Source organism: Prorops nasuta, unplaced genomic scaffold, assembly GCF_024137725.1.
Source record: "Prorops nasuta isolate Cenicafe-Biocafe unplaced genomic scaffold, Cenicafe_Pnas_1.2 PNAS00007, whole genome shotgun sequence".
NCBI lineage: Eukaryota > Metazoa > Arthropoda > Insecta > Hymenoptera > Bethylidae > Prorops > Prorops nasuta.
In genome coordinates this window covers 258,649-271,485 of record NW_027116804.1, presented here as the reverse complement: position 1 = coordinate 271,485, position 12,837 = coordinate 258,649, and the positions used below count along the sequence as shown (strand labels likewise).

General features: G+C 33.8%; 2 protein-coding genes across 7 annotated transcripts; both read right to left on the bottom strand.

Annotated features, from left to right (window-relative positions):
* Positions 1 to 477: 477 nt before the first annotated feature.
* On the bottom strand, positions 478 to 7,767 carry LOC136774777 (BTB/POZ domain-containing protein KCTD3). Of its 3 annotated transcripts, none has more exons than XM_066729225.1 (10): positions 7,495 to 7,767; positions 6,204 to 6,376; positions 5,819 to 6,132; positions 5,571 to 5,729; positions 4,692 to 4,871; positions 4,119 to 4,595; positions 3,927 to 4,043; positions 2,435 to 2,574; positions 1,897 to 2,353; positions 478 to 1,828 (listed from the first exon to the last, which is right to left on the bottom strand). In XM_066729225.1, the coding sequence occupies exons 2-10, from the start codon at positions 6,239 to 6,241 to the stop codon at positions 1,623 to 1,625; spliced, it is 2,088 nt and encodes a 695-aa protein (XP_066585322.1). In that variant the 5' UTR covers positions 6,242 to 6,376; positions 7,495 to 7,767; the 3' UTR covers positions 478 to 1,622. The 3 variants fall into 3 exon arrangements, with proteins under 3 accessions (XP_066585322.1, XP_066585321.1, XP_066585323.1); XM_066729224.1 differs by having other exon boundaries at positions 6,204 to 6,267; XM_066729226.1 differs by lacking the exons at positions 6,204 to 6,376; positions 7,495 to 7,767 and having other exon boundaries at positions 4,692 to 4,866; positions 5,819 to 5,972.
* Positions 7,768 to 8,586: 819 nt separating this feature from the next.
* Sras (Ras converting CAAX endopeptidase Sras) lies at positions 8,587 to 12,788 on the bottom strand. Of its 4 annotated transcripts, none has more exons than XM_066729236.1 (7): positions 12,434 to 12,788; positions 10,767 to 10,872; positions 10,547 to 10,685; positions 10,363 to 10,455; positions 10,219 to 10,287; positions 10,072 to 10,134; positions 8,587 to 9,701 (listed from the first exon to the last, which is right to left on the bottom strand). In XM_066729236.1, exons 1-7 carry the CDS (start codon positions 12,547 to 12,549, stop codon positions 9,487 to 9,489), a joined length of 801 nt encoding a protein of 266 aa, XP_066585333.1. In that variant the 5' UTR covers positions 12,550 to 12,788; the 3' UTR covers positions 8,587 to 9,486. The 4 variants fall into 4 exon arrangements, with proteins under 4 accessions (XP_066585333.1, XP_066585334.1, XP_066585332.1 ...); XM_066729237.1 differs by having other exon boundaries at positions 8,587 to 9,135; positions 9,634 to 9,701; positions 10,219 to 10,455; positions 12,434 to 12,787; XM_066729235.1 differs by having other exon boundaries at positions 8,587 to 9,135; positions 9,531 to 9,701; positions 10,219 to 10,455; positions 12,434 to 12,786.
* Between the last annotated feature and the right edge of the window lie 49 nt (positions 12,789 to 12,837).

The following is a 12,837-nucleotide window of genomic DNA, read 5'->3' as shown; positions in this document are numbered from 1 at the left end:
GAGGTCGAGAAGGAACGCGAAGAAAACCATCGAGAAGGAAGGAGGAGGGAGGAGGGCCATGCGGAGGGAGGAAATAAAGGGGTGAGAGGGGTAGAGAAGCAAAGAGAAAGAGAGAGAAGCCAGGAGGAATGCGAGGAGCGACAAGGATCCGAACGGTCTGAGCAAAGAAATGAGAAAGAATGAAAAAAAGAGAAGAAAAAAAAACAAAGAGAGATATTTAATGGCTGGGACCAGTCAGCAGGAAAGTGGAGGGAGGTAGAGAAAAGAAAGGAGTTTGTTCGGAAGGCAATCGACACCGGTTTTGCCTGCTTCTCTCCAGAGCCAGCCACAGCCGGTTGGTAAAGCTTTGGAAGGAGAGGGGAGGTCGCCTTTCGCGCGACGTTTCCCCTTCCCTAACCATGTGTAGGTGTGTGTTTGTTACGACGTACTACTATAATAGCAAAGCACGCGCTTAAATTGACAAATATTCAATGGCAATTCGGTATCGGTACTATTCTTTATTTATGGAAATCACAGTAATTGCAACTCTTATTACATGTAAAATAATACAACAGAAAAAATAATTAAAATATACTATAACATTTATTAGACGAGACAATAAATTCGGCGAGGTTTATTGTGTGGATTTTCCAAGTACTGCAGATTTCAGAATCATCTAGCTAGCAAATTCGAAACTTATTGATTCTTAAATGATAAATAATTCATATAAATCAGTACTAATTATGAAACAGGTAAATGATCACACCGATCAATCGTTATCAATTTAATCACTTTCTTATTTTATCGCTCGTTCCTTTTTATCGTGTAAACTGACTTTCATCGATTATGTCCCCGAGATTAGAAAAAGAGAGAGACATTGGCTAAAATACCTATACCATCATTTTTTTGGAGTAGAATAGTTGCAGGCCAGTGTGTGTACAATTCTATTATAATATATATACATACTATCATAGTTCTACTGTCAAATCACATTTTTATAAAAACGTAAATTAAACACACTTGTAAGTCTGTTTTCACACAATTGCCATCCGAAAGTGAACAATTTTAAGCAAGAAATGCAGTTTCAACATAATTTGATTAATGCTTACTTCTCCAAAGGAGTACTACCATCACCTATTTACTATTTCTACCTTACATCACAATTTTATCGTGAAATATCATTCGAAGGATTTGCGTCTGGTCGCATTCCTTAACAATTCATAATGTAATAGGATCACGGTCAATAGTGCATAAACGCCGTTTGCAAAACATATTCTACATACTATATACAAAATTAATCTTAATAGTAAGATTGTACAGTCTATAAGAGACGTAAAACTAATTCTTCCTAATGTAGATGATCTACTATAATAACACAGTACTGTGCACGATTATTTGGAATAACATCATTTAGCAAATGGAGACAATATTTTTTCTGTAATTGAACATATCAATTTTAAACGGAGAGAATTTATAGGTATTCTCTATACCTATAGTATATTTATGCTTGTAGCTCCTTCAAGCTGCCTTGATACTTCTCACATCATGTTCATCACAATATGTATTCGCCATTATCATTTGAACATATATGTCTACATTTTCCAGATAAATCAATGTCACCTTACGATGACACTGTTCGCAATCTAAGTTTGATTGGACCCGGCTGCTGGTTCGGTGCCCTGCGACTGATTGAGAAAAAGAACGTTGCTGGCTTTAATTCTAGAACTTGCAGCTATGAGCGATGGACATGGACTGATGCTGGGTGTGGAACAATGACTGTTGCTCAATTCACACTGATCCAACAACTTCCACAATTCTTCTGGTGTGGGACCACCAGAAATTTCTTTTCCTGAAATCAGGCAAGGTGAGTAAATTACTCAGATAGATTTCAAATAAAATTTTTCTATTAATAATTACCTTGAGATGAGTGATCCAACGCGGTGGTCAAGTCCCACATTTGTATAGTTCCATTAGAATGTCCAGTGAAGATAAATCTACGAGGTCTTGAGCCCATGCGACTAGAGCCTTCGCATTCGTGTACGTAAAAGGAACTTATTATGCTACCGTCCACAGATTGTATTACACAGACCCTTTTACCATTGGAGGCCAATCTAACGAATAACTGATCAGTTTCAGGTACGACCTTTTGGACGAACACTTGCTCGTCGTCTTGTTCCCCAAAAGGACCGAAATCATTCCCTGTGCTGTAGCTGATCCACGGCTCAACCGCCTCCAACGCAACGATCTTGAAGCTCGCTTCCGGTGTCGAGCCTGGCTGCGTTGATATCATTCCTCGGAATCTCGTCACGGCCCAGCTTCTCACGTGGTTATACTCCGAGCAAACTGACACTAAGTATTTCTCGGATAACGTTACCTGTGCAGAAATAAACACCAAGATTCAGAGTGTAATTCAAACACTTCAGGGGGGGGGGGATTTAAGCAGAATTAACCATACCTTTGTTACACTACTTTGATGAACCGTGAAGGTTTGAAATAGCTGCGGTCCGTGTCCTACAGTCTCCGGATGCTGAACGATCACTCTCACGCTTCCTGATTTGGTGCCATAAGCAATTTCTATCCAATTTCCGCATAGACCTAAATCATTCCAGTCCGATTTTAATACACAAAGCAATGCGGTATTTTCTTTCTTATAGTACGCCTATACTACATATATATATATATATATATAAACTGTTAATTGCATAAACGTTAGTCGAATGCTATTGTAATTATTGAGCATCGCTTTCTCTAAAATTAACAATAAGAAGCACTGAAGTGATAAGAAACTGATAAAAGGAAAACATCAAGTTTGTAATATTGTAATATATATACAAGCGGAGATAAATGACAATAATTACATGTTTGATGCTTTCTAGAGTCATGTATATAGAAAAAAGGGGGTAAACATTGACAAGAAAATATTACGAGAATTTTAACAAAAGTATTCGTTATTTATTAGTCCCATACTTGCCTTGTACTATTTATCCAGTGGTACATAAGCACGAAGAGAAGAATGTAACAGCAAATTTTTCATTAATGCCCAACAAAATCGAGAAATAATGATAGAGATAGAATATTTTGAGGAAAAAAAAGCGGACCAGTGTAAGTAGAGAATAACAAGCCTTTAGCTGCGATTTAAATAAATTTGCAGTTATACGAGGTATACGAATATCGACAGTCAATAATATAAACCTAGATTCCTTAAATAATTCTATGCAAAACAGTCTAATATATCATTTTTCATTTTATACCATTCTTGAATTATTTTAATGTTTTAAGTTAGACAATATAACGCTGCTTCAGCGGTATGAACAAGCAGCAGAAATGAGAGAGGACGCGATAAGGTGAGAATGGTAAACAAACGACCCCCATCTCCCTTCCAATCCTCCTTATTTCTTTGGCCACTGAAATAGTATTATTGGCTAGATTAAAAAGTGGTACAATTCAAAATTTGTACGCATTTAGAAAAAATTCTATTAGACTTTTTTAATCTAGAGTAATTAGAGAATCCATGAGTAAAATATTAACTATTGAAAACTGAACACCTCGTGTGATGCCAATACTATGTACACTTTAATCTCAAATGCCTACTGTTCACTGCAGACACAACAATTTTTCTTTCCCATACCTATTCTTTACAATAAACAAGTAGAAAGTGTATCGGAAACCCCATCAGAGAATGAACATACCTAAACGTAACTGTAATTTAAATCAGTCATAAAATTTAGTATTTCATCATTTTCCTTACTGCAAATGCGGTGAGGAAATGTAAAATTAAGATTAACCCATCAATTAAAGATGGTCTACTTAATGGAGTCGATAATACGTTATTCCAATATTTTCATGCAATTTATTTATCAAGTGAAATCGCATATATGCTACTTTCTTTCCAATCCAATATAGTAATAGTAGAATTGTTCTTCCATTTATTAACACACATTACTTACTTGTCTTTGGCGTTAGGTATACGGAAATTGCAGTAATAGGATCACAGCCAGGATCCCTGTATAATTCAGTTACTAATAAATCATTGTCTTTCATTCTTAGAGGAAATTTTTGCATATCTGCAAAAACGATGAAAGTAACTTCCATTCAATTTAATTAATCGAAGTAACAATTATGGTGCGATCTTAGCTTACCAATATAATAAATAGATCCATTATTACATCCTAATAGAAGGAAAGATCCGGCTGTATCGAAAGATAAAATTGGCACTACATCCTGAATTTGCCAGTGGTGGGTCATAGCATGCCAAACGCCAATCTTTCCGATTGGGGACAACGCCACTAATTGACTACCAATAAAAAACAGATATTCTACACGAACATTTAAATTGAATGTTCCTATACTAGTCTTTATTCCACCCTCCGATACGCTCCACAATCGAACTTGATTTCCATAGGAAATAGCGACCATTTTGCTCTCAGTTGTGCCCATTTTTACATTAATAGCGACACGCTCAATGATGGACTCGATATGTGGACTGGTGAATGCATGCTGCCAACCCGACGAATCTTTTAACCGATAGCATGTTATAAAGTGAGCGTAAGCAATGACAATCCAGTTGTGATGTGCTTTTATGATCTGCACTCTTAGTGGATCTACCCAGGCTGAAACTGAAACAAATTATATATATATATATATATATATTTCCATCAGACCAACCAATCCAATATATATGTATAAATTCATTAATAATATAATAAGTTTACCTTGCTGCGGACCAAACACCAAGCCTATATCATTCTTATAAATTTTATTTAAATCTGCGGAGTTGTTTCTAACATGTCGCAAATCTAAAGATGGTGTACGAGAATGCGGTAATCCTCTTTGCGACAACCTGTAGTCCAACGATGAATTCCGCACGTGCAAACCGGCAGTGTTTTTCTGAGCTTGTCGACATTCATCATTAATATTATGGTTAAGGCGATTAAATTGGTTGTATAAGAGAAGGTAGTGCTATAATGTCTATAAAGCCTGGATCGGGCGAAATGCGCTAAACTTTAGGAATCTATTACATACATTGCATAGCACAAAAATTAAAATACTTCTTCCACTTAATGGTTATTTTAAATTTTTCCATAATGCAATATTAATGACAATGTCACGCTTCTATTTTGTTTTTAGTAATAGCGTTAATATAATTAATTTTAAGCAATACCACTATTTACATCTACTTTAGACTTATCATATATACAAGTTAAATGTTTATTTTTAAATAAAATAATTCACAGAGATACGTCGATTTAAAAATTGGGACGGCTAAACTTACTGTATAAGTTACACGGTAGCGCTCGACTATATATATGTGTACTTGCCGTCGAGACACTACCGTGTCTCTTGATAAGAACAAATGCGAGATTTTATTATTAACGTTGTGCGTAAAAAGTTAAGATGACAAAAAAATGTAAGGCAACATTTTAAATTTCTTTCTACATATGCAACACATTTCTAGAGTTTGATGCTTTCCTCCCTATTCACCCTATATAGGTGCGTATGTACTTGTCGTCCAGGCACCGACACCTCCCTTGATGCATGTTTTCAATATTGTGCAAAACATAAAATAAATAACACTCGGGTATTATATTTACCATTAATATTTTGACTTGAAGGAGTGACGCATACCGTAGATTGAGAAGTAGAGGGTGCATCGGGTCTGGAAGATTGACTAGAAGAGCTCCCACTTTTACCATGCACAGACACATCACTAATACTTGAGGAAATTGCAGCAGGTTCTTGCAAGGGAATGCCTGTGAAACATAGTATAATATAATAGTATAATATATATATATTATATATATGTTATTAGCAATATTTGTTATTCATGCTACAATATTACTTGGGGGTGGTAAGTATCCATAAAATAGCACGTCGCCGCAAGAGGATCGTGATAGATCTTCACATAGCATCAATCTCTTAACTAATGGTGTTATACCATAATATTCAGCCTCATGTCTCAATACTCGTATATCAATGTTGCTTAAATCCATTTCTTTCGTGCGTAGGTAATTCAGTATAATAGAGAACAATTTTGGGTCTCTATCTATGAATAAAGCTCCACTTTCATCATAATGACTAGCTTTTGTATGATTAAATAATGCTGTGAAAAATGAATCTGGGATCCATGTCAGTGTCTGTCTTGATGTGGAGAATCTAAAAATAAAATTATCATAAAGATGCTTTCATTCTTCATTATATATCAAAAAAAGACTGATTATAAAAACCTGGTCCCTCCAACATTCAGGTGTACAATGCCACTCATTTTTGATGATTGAGAACAGATTCAATCTGGTAAACAAATCATTTTATATGCTACACTTCTTCATTCTGATATTCAAAAAGAAGCAGTTCAGCCAATTTTATCATTTTAAGAACAATTAACACTTATATTGTATAACTAATAACAAATCAGAGCACATTATTTTATTTAATATCTGCTAAGTAGTAGAGTATTTTTAATAAAAGATCCTGCACAAACAGGATTTAACACTATGAATAATAATGAATAATAGAAATGAATGCTCTAATTAAAAGCTGCTATGGTCTCAGTTTCATTTGAATAAGCTTTTGCTTTCTTAGAGTTTTGTAAAAAAATGGCATATGCAGAGAATAATTTTTTTTATCTGATAAAAAAGAGTTGAAAATAAAAGCACTTTAAGAAGATAGCGTGACTTACAGAAGAAATTAATCACTTTTATCTAGATTGTATATTTTTCATTTTACAATAACCATGATTACTGTAACAAAAAAACTGCAGAAGTGCTTCAGATAAAAGTTGGAAAACATAGTAAATTTAAATTGACATTGATTATTTAATGTTAATATTTAACATTAAGGATGGATAACCATGACATTTTATTACTGTATAGCACCTGCTTGACTTTGTTATACTCAATTTGATTTAAAATGTGGCTTGTAAATATAACAATATTTTTATTACTCTTTTTATTAACAATGTTATTTTCTTAACATAAAGTTTTAAGGTTTAGTAGACAATGCCATTTAAAATAATCCTATAAATGTTCAGTGGTACTTAAGGTAAGAGATTGACTCGTAATACCAGATTTTGTAAGATATTACAGTTTGGAAATTAATCCATAGGCTCTCTTTTACTTGATTAATAGACCAAAGAGATCATATGAAGAAAATCAATGCACACACAATCACATTTTTACTGTCAAAGTTTTCCAACAATCAAAATAATTCAAAACATTAAAGATTTACAATTTAAATAAAGGTAAACAAGTTCTTTTCTAAACTATGTTGTTGCGTTTTTATAATACTTTCAATTTCCAACATTTCGCCTCACATTACAAAAGTATTACAGTATAAATTGTAAAAAGATCCTTATATAATATTTCTTGGATTTTCTCAGTAAAAAATATATTTCTATTTTATCAATCTCGAGAAATCATTGGTTTTTCAAATGAAATTGGAGATCCGGCTCATAATAACTTTAAATTAGTATGTTAAATTGAATCATTTTCTAATTTTTAAAGGAGTATTATTCCTAACCTATTCAAAAAATTGTTCAGCATTACGAAAATCTTGAATGAGAAATACGCGTATTTGCTATTTGTCACACAACCAGAGGGGGGAGAAAGAGACACACATACACACACTGCGGGAGGACATTATTGTTATATTCTTAATAAGAATGAAATGAAATGAAGCCTGTTTATTTCTTTCAGGTTATATGAATTTAAGTTTACGCCCATTGGCCCATTAGTAAATGAACTGGAGTTGTGTATGTATACATATACATGTACGTGACTGACGTGAACTACACGAGAACTGTCATTCGGTCATTCCCTTCCCTCAACCCTCATCTTCTATCTATCAAGTAGAGAAAGTACAGAGCGAAGTTAGCTGAAATGGCCTACGAATCACGAATCAAATGGGTACGTTCGATAAACATTCGTGGTTTCAACCACAATCGCTGAATAAAATACGCTTATGATTGGCCAATTTGAATTGATAAACCAATCATATGTGTATTTTACTAAGCGGCTGAGACCGCTGAGCGACATACGAAAACGACCAATTTAAGCCGAGTCCACAAATCTACTTAAATGTAGTTTAAATGGTATAATATCCGTTACATGAACTATACTACTTTTAGCAAAATTACCTTAACGGGATCCCTCACGCGTGCTTTACCGACAGTACAAGTCAATAAACAATTAGTTTAATAAAATTCAAATGCGAAGCAAATTGCAAAAACGGGCTTCTTTATGACAAGGTGCCAATTCTAACGAGTCAATCGAGCTTAAAAAAACTCAAATCGGATGAAGAATAACGCTGTACCACTGTCCCGCGTTCTTGAAGAGAGGTTACTTTTGGTTATTTCCACTTCAAGAACGCGGGACAGTAGTACAGCGTTATTCTTCATCCTATTTGGATTTTTTTTAAGCTCGATTGACTCGTTAAAATTGGCACCTTGTCTTAAAGAAGTTCGTTTTTGCAATTTGCTTCGCATTTGACTTTTATTAAACGAATTGTTTGTTGGCTTGAACTGTAGATAAAGTAGGCGTGAGGGATCCCGTTAATCGATTTTACAAAGTGTAAATATATTTTGTTGTTAGAAAAATAAACCATTTCAAAACATTCTATATATAAATGATATTTATTAATCATTGAATAATTTATTCCAAAACGTTCGAAAATTTGTATGGCTCTCCGAACGTATTCTAGTGAAACCAAGTCAATTGTGTCTTAATCTTTCCTTTAAAAGCTTAAACCACCGTTAAGGCTATCCCTAATACCGACATTATAAAGTGCAAACTGAAAACGCATGTTTAGAATACAGCGTTATTTGATGACCGATTTAATACTTAATAAACCATTTTAGTGACGTTACGAACTGTTCTTTTCTAATTCAGAAGTTAGACTTTCTAAAAGACGAAAAAAATTATATTATAAAATAAATTATTATTTCAAAGAAAAAATGTTTGTATTTCAAAAATCGAACTATTTCCATACAAAGAAAGATTCGCAACGTGAGTTACAAAAAATATAATAAATTTCAATCAATCTTTAAATACTGCCGTATTATTAACACCCATTTTGCTTTGTAATGTCGGTATGAAGGATCCCGTTAATCACTTATTGTTTACCAAAAATCTGCCACGCTTCAATCTTGTTTTTTCCAAATACCTGTAAAAATAAATCCATTTAATAAATACAATTTATACCACTTATGTTATTATAGTGATAATCAATTAAATTCGTTTTTTCGATTTCTTGACTTCGTATTTGCTGTAGGTACAGCATTCATTCGTTGTACAGCAATATTCTAGTCATTAATTATTAGCTAAAGATTAAAAATCTAAAAAAATGAATGCTGCTAAAATTATTAATGTGTTTCATTATTCAGCTATATTATGTTGTAAAATTCATGGATTGTGATAATAAAAAGATGATGGCGCTATTTAGAACATTGAACGTTGTGATGATAAATTGAAATATTTAATTATTATAGGCATGTTTTCGCAAACGCTCTGGACTTCATACGAGTCGTTTACGCCAAAATAAATTATTACTAAACCAACTTGGATTCGTCATAGGCGTTAACAAGAGACACCAACAAATTAATCCTATAACAAATAGACTAAGAATTACAAAACGCTTCATAGGGCTTTTATATCCCATTACTTCGGGAAAATTGGGAAGTCCCATGTGATTACAGAAAGAATGGGCCGCAAAGGGTGCCATGATGTGTCCTGTAAAAATAAAGATGTAGTATTTTATAGTAGGCTTTATAATATTAGCGCGCTATAGCAAACCTAGGATCCTCCTAAATTTAGTTTCTTTTATGACGTCAACACTGCTTTGCAACCTAATCTGTTGATTGTGATGTAAAATGCGTTATTTCAAATCGCGCAGGTTAGGGCAAGCAAAGTCAACTCACATTAACCTGTAAATATGCTATGCAGGGTATTTACTTTAACTCACCCCAGAAAATGGGTTAAAAAAAACATTCATCTTACTACAATGTTCAGAGGAATATTCCTTTTCACTATAACTCGCGAATATTATTACAGTTTATATGCAATAATAGTATAATGAAAAGAAAAAAATACCGGGACTGACCTGTTTTTACGAAAAGGAATGCCGCATATGCGCCAAATATTGTTGTATAAGCAAATTGCACAGCTACAGTAGAATAATCATTAAAATTTTATTACTTTACAATTATACTTAAGTTATCTTATTATTGAATAAAAAGTCAACACAAACCGGACAATATAAGAGCATGTGTGAACTTCATTCCCATTTTCATGTTCTCCAGGATATGATGAAAATGCGCTATTCCAAAAAATAAGGAACACGTGAAAATGGCAGTTGTTGGCTCGAAACATTGCAATAATACTGGTAACATACACGCCCTGAATGTCCACTCTTCAGAGAGTGGCCCAATTACCAAATTTCGCCATAAGGTCAACGTGCGAATTCTGCATATCCAAAATGATGGTTCTAATAAAATAAGAATTTATTTTTTGTTTTAAACAAATATATATAAAATTTTAGTTCCAATAAAATGAAAAAAAGCATTTTAATTACAAACCTGCGTATAATCGTAATAGGCCACTAAGACCTTGCATAGTCAAGGGTCCCAAAAATAAAACCATTGTCAGTAATAATGGAATTACAGTGGCCTGTACGATCCCTGGCAACCGTAAGCCTGATAGTTCCCAAATTGTGGTCTGAAAATAAATTTGAAGATAATTATTGTCATGATTAAAAAAGCGCTAAACAATTACAAAAATTCTATCAAATAAATTAACCTTTTGCAGTAGATTTTTATCTAGTCCGAAATAAAATGTAGTTGGTGAAATTACTGCTACTATAAATACGCTGAGAAACCTTTTTCTTATAATACTAGGATGATTTCTGAAATTAAAAACTAAATTATAATATATTTGTGCAAAAGTAAATAGAAGGAGAAATTATTTCGTAAATTTAGGCTGGTTTACATGTAACAGGGCAATATCCTGTGGAAAATTAACTCGTCGATCTTTCAATTTTGTAACTTCAGTTTATTATTAATGTGTTAGTGGACCATTGGCTACTAAAATATTTAATGCAGTAAGATTTAAGCATAAGAAAATGATCCAATCATTGTGGAGATTCCAGCAGTAGCCGTTAAAATGTATGGTACGGGAAATTCAATCCTTTACCATTTGGCTAACTTCACTCTGTACTTTAACATGAAAATTGATATACTACAGTATAACTGAACCACACATAAAACAATTTCTCACTGTATATAATTTTTGTTCTTTTTCTCGTAGCTAAGGGCCGGTGTCAGTACGAAAAGCAGGCAAGCCTCATACCCAACATAACTGCAAAAATCTGAAAGTACACATTCTGATTGGCAGTTTTTCAGATTTTTAGTTCTTATGTTGGATATGAGGCTTGCCTACTTTGTATGTAGTACACAGTGGGAAATTGAAATTGAATCGTGTGTGCTTTTAACTATAGTGTAGTATATCATTTTCCATGTTAAATTACAGAGTGAAACTAGCCGAACCACACACGATTCAATTTCCCACTGTGTATGTACATACATACTGACACCGGCCCTAAGGTATGTTCCGTAAATTCATATCTTTTGATATATCACTAGATTTGTGTTCCGTAAATATATTATCTTTAGCATTAATCCACCAAGCCTACCAGCACTTTTGAACGGTTGTTTGGGTAGCAGAAAATTTATTCAAAATTTAAAAATCACGTTCCGTAATGTGTGAGTTTTAGAGTTAAGAATAATATATTTACGGAACACAAATCTAGTGATATATTAAAAATTGTGGATATAAGGAACATACCTTTAGTTAACTTCACTCCGTACTTTCTCTTCTCCATATTCCTATATTACACTATAGCTGAAATAAGTATTAACGAGTCTAACTTGGCACAGCATTTACACGAATCTTCTATGCTCCGCTGTTAGAGCTTTGTTCGTGTTGCTTGTATTTTCTGCACTTTTCGTTAAACGTGTATACTTTGTGTGACGTATAATATACATTTTTAATGAAAAGTGCAGGAAGTACAAGCAACACGAACAAACCTTAGGAAAAGACCCTGTATACAGGGCTAGTTCCGTTATTAACTGCCAGTACTGAAATTCTACAAGAAGTGTAAAATATCATGAAAGATCTAATAGTGAACCTTCAACACTAGTAGTTAATGACAGAACGCAACCTTATTGCCATTCACGTTGCCGATGTTGCATAAATTTGTAATGTAGCGAGAGGATGAAAGCAAAATTGTTAACTAGAATGGGTATGGAATAATAATAATTGTCGATTTTTCGTCTCCACTATAAATGAGCAGAGAAATTGACAGTGGTACAAAATTAATTGAAGCGTTATTGACTCTTCAATCAAATAAAACATTTCGGCTCATGAAAAAGTTCGGTATCCAATGTACTCAGTCGGCATAAACGTACCTGTTATAAGAAGAATCCCACACGTAGAGACTAGCAACGTAAACGATAGAAAGTCCAAAGCATGACACAATTGCGGAAAAACATGTTTCATTAGTAATTCTATCCTGGGTCTCCATAATTCCATACTGACGTTAGTTATACCAGTGCCGTATAGTGTATCGTGTCGTGGCGTGCGACTGTAGTCGACGACTACTGCTAAAGTTCTATCTAAAGAATAGGATAGAGCCGATAGAGGAGACAGAATGAAATACGGATGGAACATAGAATAACGAATATAGAAGAGAGGAGAAGAGAGGGGTGGTTGATGTCGTTGATGATCCAAGTTGGTTACTACTACACTCTGCTATATACTACACTACCCACACCATACACTACACAAAAAGCATGGAGAAGGGGTAGCCAGA